The following is a 25174-nucleotide window of genomic DNA, read 5'->3' as shown; positions in this document are numbered from 1 at the left end:
AGCACATTTACAGACACAATAAAATAAATACATAAAGTAAACAATGTACTTCTAAAAACATCATCTTGGAACAGACTGATAAAATATAAACCTTTGCCCAGAGTATGAAATTAGGGAAGTAGGCTAAGGAACAGTCTGATCTTACAAGGAACCTAATAGCTTTAGCAATGAGGTTAAGTAAAAACAGGTAGAACAAATGATTGCATAACCAAACAAACATAATAGAATGCCATTAAATAACCTATAATACAGTTATAAATGGTATGCCAAAGTAACAATCAAAAACAAAACAAAAAATTCATCAGTGCTTTTCTTTCCAAAAGTATTCTTATAACTAGAAAATAAGGGATTAGCTTTAACTATACACAAAATATATACATTTTCAACATTATAAACTGCAGAACTTAAAAACTTAAGTGTTATTAGCAAAAAATAAAAAAGCGGTTTTCACAGAAAAATGTATTAATTCCTCTCAAGTTAGAATTTTAAGTAAGAAAAAGAAATGTTTTTACTTGAGATTGATATTTAAAAGCCTATTTTTGCTTTTAAAATTCATAGCCATTAAACTATACTAAGTTAAAGAAGGGACAATAGTCTTCATAACTATCGCCAAAATAAGAAACTTCCTTCGGGAATTATGGTACCTACTGCCCATAACTGAATAACCTAGGAGTGCTTAATTAACTAATTTCCTTCTGAGAGGATTGCAAATACGTAAGTAGAAGTCTCCTATTGTGGCAGTGAGTTTCAATGGCATCAACAGTCTGGAACAGAACATCAATTTATGTAACAGCAGGAACTTGGAATTTCACACCCTACTATGTGACTTAATATTATCTAATGAGTTTTTAGTGGCTCTCCAACACTTTCCAATGCCCCATCTTATCTATAAATGTTTACACACTTTACAAGTATCCAAAAATGTTTTTGAAAATTATTCCTTAAAAAATTAGCAGATGCAAAGAGGAAACAGCAGAGGCTACCATGACTTTGAAATGAATGCACTCATCACCCTTCTCTCTTTCCCAAATGTTATATACAACTAGCAGCCCTGGGCACAAATCCGTGTGCCAGTAGCTCTCTGTGGAGCCTAGCCGCTCCACAACTGCGCCCAGAGGCTCCCCACGGCCCAGAGGCCCATCCACAACCAGGCACGGAATGCTTGTCTCGTCGTCAGGGCAACGATGCAAGCGTTCCCCCCAAACCCCAGTTGCTCCGTGCCCACTGCCCAGAGGCCCTCTGCGGCCGGGGGGGAGAAGGGGGGGGGGAATGCTTGCCTCATCGCCACAGTGATGAAGCAAACATTCCACCAGGCTGCTCACACTACCCGCTCTCAGCGGCCGCCCCCTGGGACTGGGGGACTCTGGCAGGACTGAGAGGACTGGGCGTCGCCATCTTGTGGCTATGGGCACCGCCATCTTTGTGATGGACTGATGGTTAATTTGCATATTACCCTTTTATTAGATAGAAGGATAGTTAGTCAAAAAGAAGTAATTCTCCACCTCTCCATCTTCCAAGGGATCCTACCTTCCTCTATAAACCTAAAATTTCCTTCTTCTCTGAAGTATTGGGAAATCCTTCTCCTTCACTTTTGCCAAGCACTTATTCAATAAGTGAAATAGAAGAAATCTCTTCTTTCAAAGAAACACCTCAAGACAATCTCCTTTCCAATAAGTAAAAGCAGTTATGACCCTATACAGGAAAGCTGCAACCATGCAGCTATGCAACCCTGCTGCTCTGGCCTAAACTTAGGACTAAGGAATGTAATTTAGAAGCCAAATGGCTACAGATCTATAATCTTCAATCATCTTTATAATCAATAAAGATATTCAGGACTCCATTTATCTGATTCCTATAACTTATTTCTTAATTGTTCAATACACAGTTATCATATCTAAGCAATTCTAATAAAAATACTAAAACTAAAATAGAAAGTAATTTTATTAATAGTCATTTAATTAATTCTCACTTGTTCAACAGTCAGTGGTGCACTCCCTATAAAAATGGCTATGCATTACTTTCAAACCCATATCCTGAAAGAGGTAATAGGTAGTTGATATATTCAGAAGCCACCCCTTTAGTGTCTTATACATTCAGGCCACAGTTTATATATGCTATTCAATTCAGTGAAGTCCTTTAAACCTATAAATCAAATAACTCCTCCAAATTTGGGGATTCTCAAAATATATTTTTAAAAGAATTCATAGGTATTTATTTCACAAATAATTACAGAAATGTATCATCTATATATGTGTGCATACATATGTGTATGTGTATATACGTGTGCATACATATGTGTGTGTGTGTGTGTGTGTATGTATGTGTGTGTGTGTGTATATATATATATATATATATATATATATACACACACACATACATACATACTAGAGGCCCGGTGCACAAAATTCGTGCACGAAGGGGGGTTGTCCCTCAGCCCAGCCTGTACCCTCTCCAATCTGAGACCCCTCAAGGGATGTCCAATCTGGGACCCCGGTGGGATCGGGCCTAAACAGGCAGTCGGACATCCCTCTCACAATCCAGGACTGCTGGCTCCCAACTGCTTGCCTGCCTGCCTTCCTGATTGCCCCTAACCGCTTCTGCCTGCCAGCCTGATCACCCCCTAACCACTCTGCTGCCAGCCTGTTTGCCCCCAACTTTCCTCCTCTGCCGGCTGGTTACCCCTAACTGCCCTCTCCTGCAGGGTTGATCACCTCCAATTGCCCTCCCTTGCAGGCCTGGTCCTTCTCAACTGCCCTGCCTTGCAGGCCGGGTGCCTCCCAACTGCCCTCTCCTACTGGCCATCTTGTGGTGGCCATCTTGTGTCCACATGGGGGCAGGATCTTTGACCACATGGGGGCAGCTATATTGTGTGTTGCAGTGATGATCAATCTGCATAGTACTCTTTTATTAGATAGGATAGAGGCCTGGTACAGGGGTGGGGGCCAGCTGGTTTGCCCTGAAGGGCATCCCGGATCAGGTGGGGGTTCCCTTGGGGTGTGGGGTGGCCTGAGCGAGGGGCCTGTGGTGGTTTGCAGGCGGGCCACGCCCCCTGGCAACGCAAGCAGAGGCCCTGGTATCTGGAATTTATTTTCCTTCTACAATTGAAACTTTGTAGCCTGGAGCAGAGCCAAGCCTGGGGCTCCCTCCAAGGGCGCCGGCAGCCATTTGTGTTGGGGTTATAATTGAAACTTTGGAGCCTTAAGCGGGTGGGCCCAGCCAGGGTGTGCGGAAAGCTTTGCTTCCCCCGTTGCCGGCGGCAACCCTGACCTGCTCTCTCAAGCTCCATTCTGCCGCCATTTGTTTGAATTTGTTTACCTCCTATAATTGAAACTTTGTAGCTTGAGTGGAGGCTTAGGCCTGGCCAGGGCAGGCAGAAAGCTTGGCTTCCTCTGTTACCTAGGAAACCTTGCTCTCTGTGGCTGTAGCCATCTTGGTTTGGGTTAATTTGCATACTCGTTCTGATTGGATGGTGGGCGTGGCTTGTGGGTGTGTTGGATGTATGGTCAATTTGCATATTTGTCTATTATTAGATAGGATACACATATATATATATTCCCTACCTAATAACAGGGTAATATGCAAATAACCATCACTCCGCTACGTCCACGATTGGGCAGCAGGAGGCTTGGGGGCAGGACTCGGGGTGGCATATCCTGTCATTGAGAGGCGCAGGGCTCAGGACTCGCGAGTCCCGCCCCCCGCGCCACCGCTGATCTGGCTGTTGAGAGTCACCTCTCAATGACCAGATCGGCCACAGAGTCCCGCGCCCCGTGCCTCTCAAAGACCGGATCAGTGGCCACTGAGGGGGGGCTGCCGCGGATACCCGGCTCCCCTGCCATCGAAAGCGGGGAGACGGAGCGGACACCCGGCTGCCCTGCCATCTAAAGTGGGGAGGGATGTCCGCTCTGACTCCAAGGCCAAAAAGTGGGGAGCCGGTGTACTTGCCAGAGTCCATTAAGCAGGCCAAGGAGCTGGACCTTGCGGGGCTGGGCCTACAACCCCTCTTCAGCTTGAGCTTTGAGGAGGAGGAGCTGTAGCAGCTGAAGCTGGTGGGACAGCATCAAGCAGTACCGCTCACAGGCGACCATCTTTGAGATCAATGCCTTCAGCTGGGACCTGAGCAGCCAGGTGATGTAGGCCAAGCGGCAGAAGGACTGCAAGGCCATCGCCAGCTTCCGGCAGGGTTGGCAGGAGCGGCAGGAGGGCCTGGCTGGTCCAGCCTCGAGCTGCCAGTGTGGCAGGCGGAGCAGCCTGGGGAAGAGGAGGAGGAGGAGGTGGCGGGAGAGAGCATGGAGGATGTCTCATAGAGGTTGTGGGCCAAAAACGGCAACAGCCAGGACCTGAACGGGGAGCCAAGAGGTGGAAGGAGGAGGCCCGGCAGCTGGACCAGGATTTCTATGTCCCCTATCAGCCCAAAGATTTCGACAGTGAATGGGGCCTAAGCGTTGGTGGGGACCAGAGGTGCCTTTGAGCAACAGGTGGCTGGTGCTGTCCTGGACCTGATGGGGGGCGAGGCCCAGAACCTGACCAGGGGCCGGCAGCAGCTCAAGTGGGACTGGAAGAAGAAGCGGTTTGTGGGACAGTCAGGACAAGAGGACAAGAAGAAGATCAAGACAGAAAGTGGTGGCTCCATCAGCAGCTCCTACAAGCGGGACCTCTACCAGATGTGGAAGCAGAAACAGAAAATTGCCATATGCTCAACATCTGAGCCCCAGTGGGCTGCCTGCAGTCGGCCCTGTTGGCAGCGCTATTTCGGCCTGATCTGGTTGGGGCATGTGCAGGAGGCAACCAATTGATATGTCTTTCTCACATCCATGTTTCTCTCTCTGTCTCTCTCCTTCCCTTCTACTCTAAAAATCAATGAAAAATGTCCTTAGGTGAGGATTAACAAAAAACCAACAGTGCATACATACACACATATACAAAAATACATGAATATTGGAGGGTTGGGGAGCAGGGCCCCATAAGTGCACAAATTTTGTGCACCAGGCCTCTAATATAATATATATATATATATTTACACACACACACACACACACACACACACGCACACACACACACATATGTATAAACAAAATGCACTTTTCAGCTAAGCTGGTTAGAATACCTAAAACAAGAATCTCTCGTCTATACATTCTCTTACATGTCTGATATCAAATGTTCTGCATGGGAAGCTATACAAAATCATGACTGAAACCTCTCTTGTAAAGGTTTATCAAGGCAAGATAAAAAGTATAAACTGCAAACAAAATAACCATAAAGAAAAAAACTGTAAATTCAGGTGTTTGAATTTTCTTAAACAAAAGAAAAGCAATTAACATTATTGTTTGAAGTCTAATCAATAACACCAAGTAATATCTCCAAGTAAAAGTTGATGTGTTATCTCAATATAACTTACTTATCTTGTTACTGTTATAATAGATAAAGTAATTTCAACCTTAAAGGAGTAATACCAAAAGGAATTTTTAAAAAATCGTAAAAATTTATCACAAAAAAGTTTGTATCATTAACAATTTTATTTTACTTTTGAAGATGACTAACCATATTTCTGGCACAAATAATTTTATTTCTATAAGTGTCTCAATTTTACTTTTAAACTTTGGTAAAAACAATTTATAAAAACAGCATTCATAATAAACCATACTTCCATTTCTCTTAGTTATTTTTTTCAATTTTGAAAAACAGAACATGACATGAATTGCAAAATTATCACTGATTATACTTACCCACCCACAAAGCAGAGGATATAAAATGCCAAATAAAATATTACAAAGGGTCCAAAGGTTATTAGAGAAAGGACAACGCCAAGGCTTCCCCATCCCCATATGGACAGACTGGTCTGAAATAAAGCAAAAAAAAAAAAAAAAAAAAGTTTTTAAAAATAAATATGAATGATAAAAAAACCAAGAAAACTTTTATATAGTTTTAAATTTCTCCTTTTGTACATTTATAGTACTGTTTTAATTACTGTTAAAATATTTACTTTTGAAAGTGTTAAGTACATTTTTGGAAATTTACCTCCAAGAAATGATATACAAAACCTGAATGTAGGAAGAGATTTATTCATAGAACATCAGTAATGATTTTTTAAAATCTAGTGACAATGTAAAGGTACAAGATTAAATAGTTACACATTGTTAAATAATATGCTGGAATGAGAAATGATAAAGTATTTATAAAAACATTTGTGTATTTATATATGCAAAAGCATATGTAAAATGTAGACTAACTTTGTGCTTATTTTGAATGCTTCATTTCAAAACTAAGTTGAAATATAACTATAGTATAACTTTTTTTTAAATTAAAATTTCCAGGTAAGAAATCCATATCTCACTGAAAGCTGTGTGTAGAAATTTGTAAAATTATAATCACTAAACTTCCAACTTCCACTTAGCAAAATTTATCATGAGCGCAACAAAACATCTCCAAAAATTATCCATAATTAAAAAAACAACAAAAAACCTTATTTCATTTAGAATCCAATAGAAATACTTTTGTTGAAGGCAAACTGGATTTTAACAATTTAAGTCATTATGAATAAATAAATGTATTCAATTCAACAAGTTATATCCATCAACAAGTTATATCCATCTGTGAGGTATACAGGGAAGCATTTGTCTCTCTCCATCAAGGAGCACAGAGAAGACTGTCTTATAGGAATGAAACAATTAGACACTAAACCAAAAGAAAATAATACAAAGCATTATAAGATGCTAAACTGAACAAAATTAATGACCAAAAAACTATGCAATAGACAGTAAGTGCTGTGAATTAGGAGAGAAAGGACAGTTGTATTTATTTATTTATTCATTCATTCATTCACAATCATTGAATGCTTCCTATGTGCTGTAAGTTCTAGATGCTGGGGAAACCAGTGAATAAAACATATCCTGATAAGTCTACATTCAATAAGGAGAGAAAGATGAGCATACCCTCATTAATTTTTTTAAAAAGCACAAGGTGTGACTGCTTTCATGCTCCTACTCTATATCCTACAGTAGTCTCCATGAGAATCTGGATGTAATTTCTTGCTACTGGGAACTACTTTGCAGTGATTACTTGATTGCAGTCCAAGCACTGCCTTTTGGTCTGAGCCTGGATATTTCATACACCTGCTTCTCCCACCTCTGGGGTTAGATGGAAAAAATGTGAAATTTCCCAATCAGAGAATTATAAGGTACCATCACAACATTCATTGGCATTGAGTAATTTTGTAGCTGGAATTGGGCCCTGTATTGTGGTCTAGCAATTATTAGTCCATATGCAGCCAAAATGCCTAATCCATAAGTCTGGTCTGTTAGAAAGGGAAACAGAAAGTGACCTCCTTTGTGCTACAGGAGATCCCCTTGATGGTGTTTCTCTCCCACTTGTAGTACAAACTGGCAAAGCTTTTCTTACCAGTTTGTAAACATGCTGCACTTTCTTCACAGGCATTATCACTTTGACCTGTTTTCCCCCCAATCTTTTGGAAAGGGAATGGAGGCAGAAGTGGGTTGGGACAGTTAGGGCTCTGCCATCCTCCATTCTGGGTGTAGGATATACACACATCTTTTTAAGTTTACATTCCAGAAAGGGAAAAAAGACAAATAAGTAACTATATAGTTCTTGTAAGATGGGGATAAGCATCATGGTGAAAAATAAAGCAACTTCATCTGGTTGATCTAAGAAGCTCTCAAAGATTAGATGATACATGAACAGAAATCTTGGACAAGATTTAAAGAGAATTTATAATATTGATTCTTCTATTTTTCCATTTATTTTTATCTTTTTTTATGTCACTCAGTGTTTTGGGTTTTCTGGTTATTTTTACTTCTTCTATATAGGACTGGTACCACAGTACCGCCAGATGTCCAACTATGGGAAACAGATGCTATTTTCCAGGATTCACTCAAAGTCTTATCCATGGACTTCCCTGAAAAGAGTTCTTGTCAACTCTCAGGAAAGCAGAAATGAGACTATTCAACCTACCTCCTTCAGTGAGACTTGATCTAATAGTAGCAATATTACTCTTTCTTTACACAGTTAAGATTTATGCTTGCAAGTCCATTTTCCAAAGTTAAACAAATAATTAAAGATAAATTCTGATCTATTTGAAGGTCTTAAAAATAAAACCAAGCAAAGTGGCTCTCTCTGGGGATACAGGAAGAGAGCGTGCAATGGGAGGACAACACCTGGGGCCTTCTCAAATACTCAGTAGTGTTCTGCTTCTTAAGGAGGTGTTTGCTTTTTAACCAGTTAACTGCCATATTTTTAATTTAATTATATTAAAGAAGGTCTGCTGCTTCGTCTACAGACACTTATGGCAGTTAACTGGTTAAATGTTTTATTTGTTCTTTTGTTTGAATCATATCTTCCACAATTAAAAAACTTACCAAAAAAAGAACCAAAATTAAGTTAATATGGGGAAGATTATTTAATGCAACAATTAGTTAATATGGGGGAGATGCTCAACTGTCTAAAAATTCCTTTTCAGAATCTTGTAAGTATGTTATGCACTTGAAAACAGTGGCAAATTCACCGAAAACAAACTTTTATTCATTAATTGAATAAATATTTGTAAACACCTACCATGGTAGTGATTTAACCATGAACAAACAGACATTACTGTCACATTATTTTTTAAATCTTGAGACAACCCTTTCCTAAATTAAGTTTGAGAGAAATTTTAATATTCTAGAGATTAATAAAATTAAACAATTCCAATCAAGCAAGTTTGGTGCTCATTTGCTCAGGTAATCTGCTCAATGAAACATCAGAATAGGGAACTGTTCAAAAATAAGAAAGCTTTGTGTTATTCTTAGTGTTCCCATCTATATATATAAAATCCTAAGCGACCATTATGACCGGGTCGACTGGTCGCTATGACAACACACTGACCACCAGGGGACAGATGCTCAATGCAGGAGCTGCACCCTGGTGGTCAGTGAGCTCCCAAAGTCAACCTCCCATGGTACCTCCCCCCACCCGGCCAACCTCCCTTGGTCCCTTCCCCCGCCCCGTCTCTATTGGCCCCGATCGGCCCCAATTGCCGGCCAGGCTGAGGGATCCCACCCATGCACGAATTCGTGCACCAGGCCTCTACTGTGTGTGTGTGTGTGTGTGTGTGTGTGTGTGTGTGTGTGTGTGTGTATATATATATATATATATATATATAAAATTGTCTGAAATTATAATCTTACTTGGTGAGATTAAGAAAAACATTTGCCTTGCCCCCAAGCATGTCAAACTCGAGGCAGGCAGGCTGCATGCCTCATTTATTTAAATGCTTGCCTGGTTTGGCTCAGTAGATAAGCATGTTGGCCTGCAGACTAAAGGGTCCTGGGTTCAATTCCCGTCAAGGGCACATGCCCAGGTTGCGGGCTCAATCCCCAGTAGGGGCATGCAGGAGGCAGCAGATCAATGATTCTCTCTCATCATAGATGTTTCTATCTATCTCTCCCTCTCCCTTCCTCTCTGAAATCAATAAAAATATATTTAAAAAAACAACATTTGCCTTAATACCATTTAAAAAGCTTAAGTTATAATTATTTCCTCAGATAATACAGGACAAAATTTAGGACAATTTGGTACTATGTCAGAAACCTTTTACAAATCCAAACAGGTATTACTTCAGGAGCTGACTTAAAATGAAAGCCAAAACAAAACCAGGAATAAATCTATATTACAATGATTTACATTAAAGTAATTCTTGATAGATTACCATTTTCCTCTCTAAATATAATATTTAAGACTGAAATATCCACACTGGCTGGTGTTCTAGAATCACTGACCAACCGTGAGTTGGCAGAAACCTTCAACATAACCTAAGGCAGAAGTTCTTAAACTGTTAGGTTTTTAAATGCCGATTTTGCTTCAGGATGTCTAGGGTGGGGCCTGTGATTCTTCCATTCTAACAAGTTACCAATACTGTTTAGAACAGTGGTCGGCAAACCGTGGCTCTCAAGCCACATGCAGCTCTTTGGCCCCTTGAGTTTTTAGCAAAGGCCAGCTTAGGAGTACCCTAATTAAGTTAATAACAATGTACCTATCTATATAGTTTAAGTTAAAAAAATTTGGCTCTCAAAAGAAATTTCAATCGTCATACTGTTGATATTTGGCTCCATTGACTAATGAGTTTGCCGACCACTGGTTTAGAACCAAGGAAAACGACATACTTAAAACTCTCCCCAAATTAACCTCTAGGTCCACAAACTGTATTCACAATACTGTACCCCAAAAAGCTGTAAAAGCTAAAATTGTACCAAGCATTCTACATATCCTATTCTCATTTACTTCTCAAAACTTAAGAAGAAATATAGATGGTAGTATAGCATAGTGCTCAAAAAGTATGGACTCTGGAGTCAGAGTAATCAAAGTGCAAATCTCACCTTTCATATTTATTTATTAGTTGTGTAACCACTATATGCCTTTATTTGCTCACCTCTGTCATGTGGTTGTTGTGGGGAGTAAATAAGTCCATGATGCAATGATCAATGTTAGGCTAATTACTGTTATTACTCCTAGCTTAATGAGAAATTAAGATACATATAAAAATGCAGGTCTTAACCCAGCTGTTAAAAGTGCCCTGGCCCTGGCCAGGGAAACCAGTTGATTTGAGTGTCGTCTGGATGCGCCAAGATTTCGGGTTTGATCTCCAGTCAGGGTACATACAAGAATCAACCAATCCTACCTAATAAAATAGTAATATGCAAATTGACCGCACCTTCGCTACGCCCAAACCACGCCCACCAGCCAAACCACGCCCACCAGCCAATCAGGGTATGCAAATTCCCAACAAAGATGGTGGTTAATTTGCATATGCGGAGGGAGGGAGGAGTGAAGACTGAAGACAACTTAGAAGGAAGACGGAAGAAAAGCGGAAAGCAAGATGGCTGCCAGAGGGAAAGCCCGGGCGGGGCGGGTGGCAGCAGCGCGCAGGTGCAGGCGCGGCGGCCGAAATAGCGGCGGCAGCACATGCGGCCGCTTGCAGGATTTTTCCTGCAAATGGGCTACTAGTGAATGAATAAAAGGGGTGAAACAACAAACTGATGTCTTTCTCTTCCTTCCTTCCTCCCTCCCTCCCTCCCTCCGTCTCCCCAACACTATTTCTGTTCCCCTCTCTCCCCTACTCTCTCCCCCTCAAATAAATAAATAAATAATTTTTTAAAAGCATCTTTTTGATATAGCCTAAATCCCCATGATCCATAATAGGCTTCATCTACTTGGTGTCAGAGCCTAGAAAAGTTACCTTTAGTTGCGTAATTCAAACACATGAAATAACGCCACTGTATACAAAGTCACCAAATTTTTAAAAGTTTAAGAGCCTTGCCCTGGCTGGTTTGGCCCAGTGGATAGAACATAGGCCTGCAGACTGAAGGGTCCCAGGTTCGATTCTGATCAAGGGCACATACCTGGGTTGCAGGCTAGATCACTAGTTGGGGGGGGGGGGGGCATGAAGGAGGCAGCTGACCGATGATTCTCTCTCATCATTAATGTTTCTATCTCTCTCTCCCTTTTCCTTCCTCTCTGAAATCAATAAAAAAATATTTGAAAAAAAGGTATAAGAGCTTTAATCATGGCATATATTTGCTTAGTAAAAGCAGTGGGTTTTAATTACTAGTTAACGATATAATATAATCATATAAAAGTCTTATTTTCCACTTAGCATATAATTTTCTTATTTCTACATCAAGCTGATACCAAATTTACTACTTTACTATTTATCTTATCCTGACCAAAATTATATTGAAAAATTTTTACTAATAATTCTTCATTCAAAGGTGATTTCAAAGCTTATTTGCATAACTAAGGTGGTGCTTGAAGACTGTATTATACCTTAAAAAGCTTGCTTTAATTTTAAAAGAAAATTAAATTTGTTGAGTGATGACTGATGTTCTTCTCATTTTCCAAGTTTACAAGTTCAAAAAAAATTGAGTTACATGTCAAATTAATGAGTTAATCAATTTATTCTTAAAACAAATCTGAATCAATTTAACAATTATAAATTTCTAAGCTCAGATACAGTTTATACTCTAGGCTGAGCGGTTTCATTGTGAAACTCATTTTGATTCTCTATGCATGAATTTCTAATGTATAAATAAATAAGAGAAGTTTGCTTAGGTAATATATAAGGTCCCTTTTCACTCTTCTAAATTTAATATAATTCTTATACATTAAAAAAAATGAGCCGAAACCGGTTTGGCTCAGTGGATAGAGCGTCGGCCTGCGGACTTAAGGGTCCCAGGTTCAATTCCGGTCAAGGGCATGTACCTTGGTTGCGGGCACATCCCCAGTGGGGGGTGTGCAGGAGGCAGCTGATCGATGTTTCTCTCTCGTCGATGTTTCTAACTCTCTATCCCTCTCCCTTCCTCTCTGTAAAAAATCAATAAAATATATTAGAAAAATGACACCTATCAGTCGTTGTTTAGAAATCTGAAACTGGACAATTAAAATTGTTCCTAAAAAGCATCTAGTATAAAAAGTAAAGAAACAGTAAAGGCTTTGTTAGGTACAGCAGTGTCAAACTCTCACAAGCAGCATGTCAGAGTGAGCAGAGCTATGCTATGCAAAACTGACCAAGCCTTGATACTACAGTCTCAGCCTGCTGGTGTCAAAACAGATGGGCCTCTAACCACTTCAGCCTGGAACTATGGGTCTCTCCATGGGTCTTGAAGATCCAACCACCTTCACAATCAATCCAAATCCCTTAACAAAGAGAAGGGTACAAGGCTAGGACTTTCAATGAAGTTCAACCCATTAAGGTCTATCAACCACTATGGGATTGCTGAAACTATTTTCCAGGCCAATATGCCCTGTTATCTTTGGTCACCCCCAACAGCTAAATTTATTGGTCTTCTCCTGTACTCTAATCACTGTACTGTTCTTGCTTTTTCCTCCTCTAACTTCCCACTGTTTCCCTCCCTACCAAAGCTTCCCTCTAGGTTTACTCTGTTCCATGAAAAACAAATGCATTGGTATACTCAAATTTTTCAGTTTGTTTTAAGTAAAAGCTGCTTCTCCTGCAATCCTCTCAACTTCATGATGTAGGATGATCACAGTCCCAACCATAGCTCCCATCCAGTTTTCTGTAAAAAGCCCTTCCTGTGCAATTTCTACACGTTAGAACTACCTGGGGGCATTTTAAAATCCCACTGCCCAGGTTACACTCCATACAAAGTAAATCAGAATAGCTAGGGATGGGAGCTAACCATTAGAGCTTCCACTGTGCAGCAAAGTTAGAATGGAGCATTAGTAGTGTGTGAAGTTCTCCAGGTAATTACAATATACAGTCAGAGTGAAAACCACTGATCTCCAAAAGGACTCAAAACTCTTGACATGTGGCACACAACATTCTTCTCTATCCCAAGTACTACATACCTTGAATTATTTCAACATATGTAAGGGTAATACATCCAACAGTCCATTTTTAATATCATAAGCATTTCACCTCCACCATCTTTCACGCAATTCCACTTTAGGCACTATAGACCACACTCTAACTTCATCATATCTTATCTTCTCTGAATGAGAAATTGGAAAATTAAAATCTTCCAGTTCTACATCAGTTACACCATCTGCCTCTATTTTTCATTTACACTCACAGTTGTAGACACTAGATTCTTCTACTTTCTCCTTACTTTACCCACTTCTACTAGTATATTCACTTCCCTATTGAGACTGGACTCCATGGTTCCTCATTGCCAATATCCTCATTTATCACATTATACTGTAATTGCCTGTTTATTTTCCTGCATATACCATATGCCACAAGTCACGTGAGGACATAAATTGTATATGCTTTGTTCAATGGTGTACTCTTAGTACCAAGTATAAAATATGACACATACAGTAAGTATTATTGAATACACAGATCTTCGGATTCGTCATCAAAATCAATGTTATATAAGTTGAGATTTCTTTCCCAGTGATAATCTTCACCAGTTTATCTTCCTTTCTGATCATTAATTAATTGGCATCTTAACACTTAAGTTCCACATGCCCTTGGTCTGTGTCAAATCAACTCATTGAGCAACTACTATTCACATTTATTGTAGTGACCTTCTCTCTCCTAGGGATAGAAGGTCATCAGAGTGGAAAGCCCCAGGTGCCCAGGTGACAGGGAGAAGAGTATAAAATATAATAAAAAAAAAAACTACTGGAAAAGTTAAGTAAACAATTGAGAAATTTATCAAAGTAGGAAAAGATAGTTCATATCACTATCTTTAAGAATAATTTTTAAAATTGAATGAAAATTCTCTATGTGTTTAAAAAAGAACAGTATGGAAGTACCCAGACTCTTTTTAAAATGGAGAAAGCCAATCACACTTTTACTTTTTACTAAATACACTTCTGCAGATTTACTTTTCAAGAAGCTTGTAATATTTTTAACAAAAACTGTATTACAAATACTTTATTATTTTTATGTATTTATTTATTTTTAATTATTATTGATTTCAGAGAGGAAGGGAGAGGGAGAAATAGAAACATCAATGATGAGAGAGAATTATAGATCATCTGCCTCCTGCATGCCGCACACTGGGGTCAAGCCCACAATCCAGGCATGTGCCCTGACCAGGAATAACCATGACCTCCTGGCTTATGGGTTGATGCTCAACCATTGAGCCACACCAGCTGGACTTTTTTTTTTTTTTTACGATATATTTTTATTGATTTCAGAGGGAGAGAAAAGGAGAGGGAGAGAGATAGAAACATGGATGAGAGAAAAACATCGATGGGTTGCCTCCTGCATGCCCAACCTCCCTACTGGGGATCTAGCCTACAACCCTGGCATGTAACCTGACCAGTTACAAACCCAGTAGGGGAAGTGCAGGAGGCAGCCAATAATGATTCTCTCTCATCATTGATGTGTCTCTCTCTCCTAGGGATAGAAGGTCATCAGAGTGGAAAGCCCCAGGTGCCTAGCAATGGACAATCAATTATAGAGTGGGACCTTGCCTCCTGGGTGACTTTTACTCCCATAGTATATTCCTGGTCCTGAAGTTTGGACCCCCTGATCTTTCCTCCCTAAAGATAACATCTATGCCTCAGTTGTATTTCAGCTCCACTCCCAGATAAGCAACAATACCAGCCATGGCTGACATCAGGACCAGCTCCACTGAATAATGTCCCCTCTGCTCTTGTGCCTGCCAATCAATCAGACCACAACCCTGAATGGACACACCTGGAAAACTGCTGAATATTCTCTTGAGAACGTCCCCTGGGACCTCCCCTAAAATCTCTGCTCTTAAAACCCTTAGGACGGAGGACCCAGTGCATTCTTTCTCTCTCCCTGGAGTATGCCCTTGCTTTTCCCTTTCTTTCCCCACCCCTCCCCCCAGGCACGTTACTCCCAAGCTCCAAGGGCCCTTCCTGTACCTCTAGCCCATTCTAGGAATGACTTTGTCTACCTCTGTAATTCACCAAATAAATGTTCTCTTACAGTTTGGGTCTGGACTTTGAATTCTTTCCTAGCCAGAACCCAAATACCTACACCCAAATACCCACCACCTACAACACTCTTACTCTGCTAACTTTTACCAGGACTGGAATATTGCAATGGTTTAAGTGTTGAGCACTTAGGTACTATTAGTCAAGAAAAAACATCAAATGCTAGTAAGTAAAATAACACTGGATATAAAAATAGCTGATTTTATTAATAGTTGCAAACTGATTAAACACCCTGAGAAAAATTCTGAGAACAAATTGTCATCTCAAACTCAGGAAGAGAAATCAAGAACGAATTCTAAACTACAATATTATGATTTAAAGAAATACTGGAGAGCAAATAAGACCTTAAAATCATACCATTATTTCCAAAATTTTATGTGATAACTAAAATGAGATGAAATTTTACTTCATACTTAACTCTTTCATTAAAATTGTACAACTTCAATCAGTTTTATAATTTCCAAGCCTGAAATGATGGTGAATCTAAAAGCCATTCTCCACACATGCATGTTGTCATACAACTCTAGCCTGAAAATAAAAGTCACAATACAAAGAATCACATACTCATGTGCCAAAGCACAGCCAGGCTAAAAATAGCCCCAGGGTTCCAGGAGCAAAAGGAATTCAGGTTTAAATAGAGTAACATCCAAGGAGTCTTTCAACAATGCAGGGCTAAGGTCAAAAGCAAAGCAGCATTCACCTCAGGGATTTCACAGAGGCATCAGAATAAAAAGGTCCCGCAGGAAACTGGAGAAAACAGTGCAATAAGCCCACAAATGTGAACTACTCCACTTGATATATATGAGTCTCTGGGACTAATTTAAAGATCATTAGAACAATTTAATTTTCACAGTTGAACACAGAAATTACTATTGAACTTTTCCGGCTCACATTATTTCTAAACATGCAATGGAATTGTAGATGGGAGAAATGACCTAATAATGCAACACTGAGAGGCACTTGAGTGGAGAGATTGTGGTAGCAGCTGCACTCCTTGAAAATGTGCCTCCAAATTTTCCAACTTGTTGAAATCCATGACCAAATTTTTACTCATACTTGCAACTTTCAAAATAGCATTAAAGGCTACAAACTGTGAAATATTCAATAAAGTGCCACAAAAATCAGCAATATTATTATAAACAAAGCTTTCTTTCAGTTTATCTAGTTTAGGAATACATTATTAAGTGGTACACATGAAATCATAATAAAATTTAAACAGCGCAAGATACAAGATTAAATCCAAGTTGTTCTTGCATTTATAATTGGTTATATAATAACATCAATCTAATCAGATTTTTCCCTATAGAAAAATTTAAGAGACTTCCATTCTAACTAAAAGTTTGATATTTAACTTTTCTGTCAATTTTTTGTGTGTTTTGTGATCCCAAACACATTATTAAACCACAGTGCACTATTAAAAAAATGTCTAATGGACATTGATAATAAATAATCCCTGGAGGGTAATTAATGTGATAGTTTAAATTTACCATAGACAATGTCTGTCTTGGTAATTTTTCACTTTTACCTTAATTTAACTACAGAAAATACTCAACCTTCATCCAATAGATACTGAGTGAGGACTACTAAGCATCCAACTCTGTTCCAGGCACTGGAAATACAATTTGTAAGCTCCATCTTCAGGAGTTAACATTCAAGTTGGGAAGAAGTGAAAAAAAGCAAATAAATGAAAGGTGGGTGAGGACCAAATATAACTTTCACCAGGAAAATTGAATTCAGCTGGGATTTTTCAGTAAAATTTGATAGACCTCTTAAGATTTAAAAATCTTTTTAGGAAAGAAATAATGATAAATTCACAGGTTTTCTTCTCTGTTCTCACTTTTTCTTTCATGCCACACTGTGAATTAGCTTGGGGCAAATACAGACAACAGAGATGGGCTGACTCCAGTTTTAAGAAGCTCATCTCAAAGCTGCCATCTCATCCAAACGGGTAGCTTTACCTGGAGTGATATAACTAATACAGGTAATAACCTTTTAATTACATTCTCCAACCTTTTCTTCCTCTTCATTTTCCCTTTTAATTATGTTATTTGTTTTATTCTGACAAAAGATCTCAACTCTTCAGTAGAATGGTGGCCAAAGTGGCACAATTTAATTGATAGTTAATTTACCTGAGGACAGGTTTTAGGTCTGACCCACCACTTCAGCAACAGAACTTAGCATATGCCTACCACACTAGTAGGTGTGTTTGTGTTTGGTGAACAAATTAATCCACACAAATTAATGTCCGGTACAAATCATAACTAAAGCCTTATAAAAATCATCCTGAACAACAGCTTCTCCTTTTAAGAATGGTACTGGGATTTTTAGAATTACCAGGACTGGTTAAAAATAAATTATTTCTTACAAATAGCCTATCTAATAAAGAGGGAATATGCTAATTGACCCTCACACCATCACAAAGATGATGGCGCCCACAGCCAATAAGTAGGGAATATGCTAATTGACTGCCCCACACTCAAAGATGGCAGCACCCATAGCCAATAAGGAGGGAATATGCTAATTGACTTCCCCACCCTCAAAGATGGCACCACTGCCAGCAGTGGCAGCAGCAGAGGTGTGATGGAGGCGTCACCTGTCCCTGATTGTTGGGTCACCTCCCGCCCCTGAGGGCTCCAGACTGTGCAAGAGGCAGACTGGGCTGAGGGACGCCCCCCTCCAAAGCATGAATTTTCATGCACCAGGCCTCTACTTTCTTAATATATACACACAAATCATTGCTAACATTCAAGTAAGTAACCTTCTACAAAATATTTTTTGGAATTTCCCTTTCAGAAATTCTTTGGCATCAGTTTACCAGCCACACAATAAACCACCCTCATTATTAGTTTGCAGGACATGCTCTCAGTCTATATTTTTTTCTTTCACTTCTTTTTGACGTCTATTCCCTGCCTCCTGAGGTAGGCAGTTAGACAGATCTGAGCAGAGCAAGGACCAAAGGGCTAGGTACATAAAGTCACTAGGGTGGAAAGCCCCAGGGGCCCAGCAAGGACTATCAACTGTAGGGTGGGACCTCACCTCCAGGTGACTTTTCCTCCCCTAGCATATCATTGGACTTGTGGTTTGGATCCTCTGACCTTCCCTCCCTAGAGCTAATATCTATGCCTCCCTTGTACTTCAGGTCCAGGCCCAGATAAACAACAAAACCAGCCAAGGCTGACCTCAGGACCCTGGTGCCAGCCAATCAATGAGTGGAGACCACCCCTCTGAAAGGACACACCTGGAAAACTGCTGAATTTCTATTAGGATCTTCCCCTGGGACTGACCCTAAAATCTCTACCCTTAAAACAGTTAGGACAAGGACTCCAGTGTGTTCTCCTTCCCTGGAATACACCAGTGCCTTTTTCTTTCCCTCTCCCTTTCCCCTTATCCTTCCCCACCCGCTTTCTGCCCCAGATAGGTTACCATTAGGTTCCTCACTCCCAAGCTCCAAGGGCCCATACTTTACCTCTATAACTTGTTTCCTAAGCTCATTTCTTTTAGGAATTACTTCTTCTACTTCTGTGATTTACCAAATAAATGTTCTCTTACAGTTTGGGTCTCAACTCTGAATTCTTTCCTAGCCAGAACCCAAGTACCTGGGTTGCTAAACCCAGGTCGGGTCTGACCCCACCACTCAGACACCTATTGCCATTCCTGAGGCCTACAACACCTCCGCTGTAATTACACCAATGGTCAAGGCACATCTTTTTCCTGGGATCCACCCACAACAGAGAAACTAGCAAGCCATAAAGCTAGACAGAACCTAGGACTTGAATTCACATTAGTACAAGGCATATAGAAAAAAACCTGATGTACTAACCACTGATATCTGTATGATGACTGTCAGTTTACAAAGAATTATATACCTTATTTCATTTTATTTGATCTTCACAACAATGAGAAAGCAGCTTAGAAAGGTGCTATTATTATACCAATTTTACACAGAAGGAAACTAAGGCTCAAAGTTCAAACATCTTCCCCAATGTCACATCATAAATAAGTAAAGTTGAGACTCATCCTTATAATGTTTAACATATAGATCATTTGTGTGTTACCTCACTACTGTGGTAGGTATCATATGTTGATAGATATAAGAATGCATTACCATGAGTCCAGCTTATTCTCTCAATTTCAACCACTTTTTAAAAAATGGTATGTTAAGAGCTGTCCACTTGCTTTATTCAAAGTTCCCTCTCCTCACAACATTTTCTAGCTCTTAACATCCTTTGAATGCCAATGGACCTGAGGTGCTTTTCCTTGTTAGTTGTGTGTGTGTAAGAGAGAGAAAGAGAGAGATTGTGTCTGTATAAAAGATCCCTGCAAGTCCAGAGCCCCTTCCTTGATGAACAACTCATCAACACTCAGGATTTCCTAAAATAAAATACAAGAAATTCTGTAACTCTCCATATTAGTGAGAGTTTGCCAAAACCAATAAGTTAAACAACTTTGCAATATAATGCAAATTCTATCACCTTTGTAAGTAAATCACTTATCAAAAGCTATGAGCTTCTCCAGAAAAGAAATCTATTTAACTTCCTTTAGGCAAATATATTCCAAATTTATTTGAACCACAAAATTTTACTCCCTTAACAACTATTAACCTGGGACTTCTAAAAGTGTTGCAGTTTAACTCTCCTACAAGGGCTTGCCTATGGTTCCCTGTCTTTGGACACATAAGAAAAATAAAATAAAAGTGCTGCAGTTTATATCTTTTCTCATCTGTATCATATTTGTTAATCATAAAGTCAAGAATTAGTGCTAATATATAAAAATCAATAAATCTGATGGAAGTAACACAAATATAAACGATTTTTAACATTATCTAATTCCCCACGTTTGCACACAACCCAAACTAACAAGTTTAAATAACTACAATTTGTATTCACTATTTTTAAAAGCACAAGACAAGTGTCAATAGGCTGGTAATTGGTTTTTATGCAAAAACAACCTCCAGAGCATTAGTATAAATTTAGCATTTTTTCCTACATCTTCTATACCTTCATTCTCTGTTATAATAAATGCTCAGAATAACCCTATTAGCTTTTGAAACATTAAAAAATAGTTTAAAAGTATGTTTAACAAAAACTCACTGATAAATATTTTCTTATATTCAATGTTGTGAAAATTTGGATGAAACAAATTATCAGGTAAATATCCCATATCTAACTAATTCTGATATATGGAAGTTAATTCTTATTTTTAAAATGGGGATGAGGAGTTAGAAGGTGAGGGGGGATTAAACAAATAACTTTCAAGTCTACTGTGACAAATTTTTTGTCAGATATCATAGGAGTAACATTAAGAGTAAGAATTCCTAACAGGGGCAAAGACAGTAGGAGAGGAAATTTTAACAGACATTAAAAAACAAAACAAAAAAAGGCAATACGACCTTTTGGAGCAATACGACTTTCAATTCACACTAATCTATCATATTTTCAAGTTTCAAAGTTCATTGTACATATTTGCTCAATTGACCAATTTTCTCTTTTAACTTAGCATAGCCCTTAGTTGATCACTTGCATGGTTTCTCATTTCTGAAAAGGTTTCAAAGATCTACTCTGACAAAAAGCAAAACTGAAGTTTCATATAAATGTTTATCACTATGTTATTATTTGTCTACATACATGGAATCCCCACCTTGGTTAAGAAAAGGTTTCAAAGATCTATTATGACAAAAAGCAAAACTGGAGTTTCTTATAAATGTTTATCACTTTGTTATTATTTGTCTACATACTTGGAATCCCCACCTTGGTTAAAAAGAAAAACAACTAAAAATAGTATATTGCTGATTATCAGCCACAAAAATTTTATGATGCATTCCATACTGAGCGCAAACACAGCACACAATGTGGAATAAGAGGACTTAGGTGTGACAGCTGGCTCCACCACTTATTACAAGCAAGCCTCTTTATAAACTCTCAATCTTGGTCTTCTCATCAGGCTAATGGAGATAATATCACCTACTTCAATGTCAAAACATAAAAGAACCAAGCAGATGGTACAATCTGAGCACAGTATATGCTTGTTGAACATAAGAATCGTTCAAAATATAGTTTTTCATTATACATTTTAATATCTAACACAAATTAAATCACATCTCCTAAAATTTTCTTATCTAAAGTTAGCACTAAAAGATAGCAGTAAAAAGGAGTCCCACACTACTAATTTTTTAGTAGTTAACAATGAGTAAAATTTGTGTATCTAAAATATTTCAAAATAGGACTATTTTTGAGCCTTGTTCAAACAAACAAAAAAGCTAGAAGTAAAGCAAAAAGTTTTCCTCAAGTAATGATAACTTTCCCAGTTTATTTACTGACCATATTCAGACAAGTAGCCTATTTTAAACTCTATCAAAAGAGCTGAAAACTACTCATTGAGAAATCAGAGTTCCTTACCGAGTAGGAAATGGGATTCTAGTTTCACCTTTGCCACTAGTAATTGCTTGACCTTGGACAAGTCTCTGGACTTCAGTTTTATAATCTATACGATGACTACTAAAACCATAGATAAGACCCAAGTACCTTTTAATCTAGAGGCACTCCAGTGTGGTGGTTAGCAGGCTTCGCTGGAACCCTGGCACTGCCTCTTATAAGCGATGCCCAGTACACACAAAGCACTATAGTGCCTCTTACTACTATCACTGACTTACTGCTGAAGATATGTCGCCGAAACAAAATTATTTTAAAATACAAAAGCTTAGAAAGTTCCATCTTTCCAAATCAAGACACTAATCTATTTATTTTACTAGCAAACACAATGAGTTCATGTGCTAACCCAAGCCAAATTTAATCAAGAGATTATCTCAAAAAAGACTGTACATTAGAGACAACAGTGGAAACTTATAAGGCTAGTGATTCCCACCAAAACATCACACTGCGGGTAAAAATAGAACTTCTGCTACTTCTAAGGTGTTTTTTTTTTTGTTTAAACCTGATAGTGCTAATGACAACCCAAGCTTATTATAGACCACAATCTTCGGGAATGAAATAAGACTCCAGGAATGAAAAATCGGGGGAATTTAGAAATACAGAGCGAACTACAAACTACTAGAAATAAGCAGTTGATGAATTAAAAATCAATCAGTACGTATTGCATAAACAAATCATATGCCAGGCTCTGTGCATAGATTATTCAGTACCAAGAATCACCCAGGTAGGAAGTTCCTCAGAGGTAGCCAAGTTGGAAAAGGCAAGGAAATCCTTTATTATCAAATTTCCACACTCCTCTACCAACATTTTTATGTTCCTTTTGGGCCCAAATAAAAATACTTCCCATGGCCCCTTTAAATGGTTTCCTACCCTTATAGTTCATAGCTCAGCCCCAAAGATGCCCAAGCTAGTAGTCCCTGAGAGCTGACCCCGGAATCCTCCCAGGACTTCAGCTGAGGAGCTTTGAAGATGTTTCCCTTAAACCCACAAGCTGCGGAGTGCACCTTCAGTGATGCCTACACCGGCACCCACCACTCCACACAACTGGGTTCACCGTGTCCAGGGCCTGGCTACGTCCACCGCGTCCTTCCAAGCGCTGCTAGTAAAGGCAAACTCTTACTTCGCAAAAAAACAAACAAAAAGTCTGCTTTTTGCCATGGGCACTGGGCACTAGGAAGGGAAACTGGCTGGCTAGTTACAGCTGCCCCATTTCCAGTTCAGGTCCCAGGAACATGGTCCCGAGGGGGGGGGGGGGGGGAGAGCACCCAGGGAGCCTCAAGCAACCAAGAGGGTGGGTGTTCAACAGAACTTTCTCATTCCTTCCCACGGTGTCAGCGAGAGGTGACCGGGGGTGGGGGTGAGGGTGGGGGTCGCCCAGCTCCCTTTCGCTGGAGGAGAGAGAGAGCAGGTCCACGCCACGAAGCAGTCACGGGTCGGGTGGGACCCACGCCGGTCTGGCCGAGTGACAAACGCAGGATGCTGACCGCGCATGGAGGCGGAGGAGGGCCGCGGAGGCCGAGACCGGGGAAGGGAAGGGAAAGGAAGGGAAGAGGAGGGAGACCTCGAGCAAACCGGGGGCAGCGGGGACCGGCGGCAACGCCGAGACCCACGATGCCACCGAGCAGCGTGGAAGGGACACCGCGAAGGGAGCGTGGCGAGTTGGGAGGCTGGCGACCGCCGGAGGGAGAGCGGAGCCGGGGGACGGGCCAGCGGCAACTGCGAAAGAAGAGCGCGCGGGCAGCGGGAGGCGGCGGGACTCTGTTGAGTCAGCACGGCTCCCCTCAGGGGGCACTTGTGGGATCCCCGCTGCTCCTCCGGCCCCGCGGCCCGCCTCCGAGGGCCGGCCCGCCGGCGCGGGCCGTGCTGTCCTCCGCCGGGCCGGCGCCGGCCCCTTCCCCAGGTCACAGGTAAACACCGGCCGCCGCCGCCGCCGCTTACCTCCGTTAACATTATTACACCCCGGGGGAGTGAGCTCCTCCCTAGCCTCGCCGCATGGCAGCAGCCGTAGCAGCAGCGGAAACTGCCCGAGCCGCCGCCAACGGCGGCAGCAGCCCCTTCAGTCCTTTCCCGGGCGGCGGCTTTACTCGGCTTCGCTGGCTTCCCCCCGGCCCGGCAGCTCGCGACGGACGCGCCGCCATCTTGGAAGAGCGACGTCCGCGTCTCCCCGCGACGTGCTCTCCCATTGGCGGGCGCGGGAGCCGCCGGCGTCTCGTGATGGTCTCCACTGCGCCGGCGCGTGGGGGAGCGGAGACGGGCGTCCGGAGGCCCGCGGGGCGGCGGCGGCGGCGGTGGCGGCGACGACGGGGGCCCGGGAGCTGGGCGCCCAGGCCGATGAGGGGCCGCGGGCAGTGGAGAGAGGGCCCCGCGCCAGGCCAGCCGGGCACCCGGCGCGCTCGCCTGCGGGAACCGCTCGTCCTCCGCCGCTCGCCGGGGTCGGCCGGCCCTGGGGTGGAGCGGTGAGACCGGCAGAGGCCGAGCCCGCGGCGGACGGCGCTGCGGAGCTCGCGGGTCGCGGGGACCAGGCGGCGGGTGTCCTGTAGGAACGCTTCCCTTTCGCATTGCCCTGGGCGGCGGCGGCCGGAGATGCACGCGGCAGGTTCGGCTCTGTCCTCCACGGTCTGAGGCTTAAAGACGACCCGCAACTTCTCCCGGCTCCGCCACTCTCTCCCGAACTTGGACAGAAACTTTCCTCCGTCCTTACGGATCCTCGGCGCGGTCGCTGCTGGGGTGCGCGACAGGTCGTGGAAGTGATAGGGGCGTATCATCTTCACCCAGATCCCCGCGGTCCGGGCTGTCGCCGATCGGTTGATTGGCCAGCCACCTGCATACCAGCGGGGGCTTGGAGACCTCTGCAAAAAAAAAAAAAAAAAAAAAAAAAAGCCACTTTTGTTTTCTAACAGCCATCTCTACAGCTTCACTGGCTTCTTGACCGGCTGTTTTTGAGTTACCGGGGTGAGCAGGCTTCAGCAGGTGTCATTGCAAACATTCCCAACTTCTAGGGGACCGATTCCCGGAACGCGGTGTGCCTAGCAGCCCCTCCATCTGAACCCGCCTCTGGCTCCCAGGTGTTGGTTGACCTGGACCTGCTGCCAAAGTGTGCTGCCCTATTGCAGAGACCATCTTCCCAGGAACCCAGAAGTACATTTCCAGAGTTGACACAGAGAACCTTTCCAGGCCTTATTTGCAAGGGATAACACAAGGCATTTTGCAACACTTAAGGCCAGGTGGTTCCCTTTGCCAGCGTCTCCCCCACCTCAACCCCCCTTCCTTGATACCAGTACTCCTGGGAAAGGGAGATTTACTTAATACGTGACTGTCAT

At 41.5% G+C, this 25174-nt stretch overlaps 1 protein-coding gene across 2 annotated transcripts in view; it reads right to left on the bottom strand.

Annotated features, from left to right (window-relative positions):
* SNX13 (sorting nexin 13) overlaps window positions 1–24451 on the bottom strand; it is a 103335-nt gene extending 78884 nt beyond the window's left edge. The window contains exons 1-2 of one of the 2 annotated variants that reach the window (XM_054725902.1): window positions 23793–24451; window positions 5727–5839 (exon numbers count right to left, since the gene is read on the bottom strand). In XM_054725902.1, the coding sequence (XP_054581877.1) occupies window positions 5727–5839; window positions 23793–24413 (734 nt within the window). In that variant the 5' untranslated portion in view covers window positions 24414–24451. The remainder of the gene's footprint in view (window positions 1–5726; window positions 5840–23792) is intronic. The other variant, XM_054725903.1, reaches the window with a different exon arrangement.
* Between the last annotated feature and the right edge of the window lie 723 nt (window positions 24452–25174).

The sequence above is a fragment of the Eptesicus fuscus genome, chromosome 14 (genome assembly GCF_027574615.1).
Source record: "Eptesicus fuscus isolate TK198812 chromosome 14, DD_ASM_mEF_20220401, whole genome shotgun sequence".
NCBI lineage: Eukaryota > Metazoa > Chordata > Mammalia > Chiroptera > Vespertilionidae > Eptesicus > Eptesicus fuscus.
Note: the sequence above shows the minus strand (reverse complement) of the source record. Positions and strands in the feature narration are given on the sequence as shown.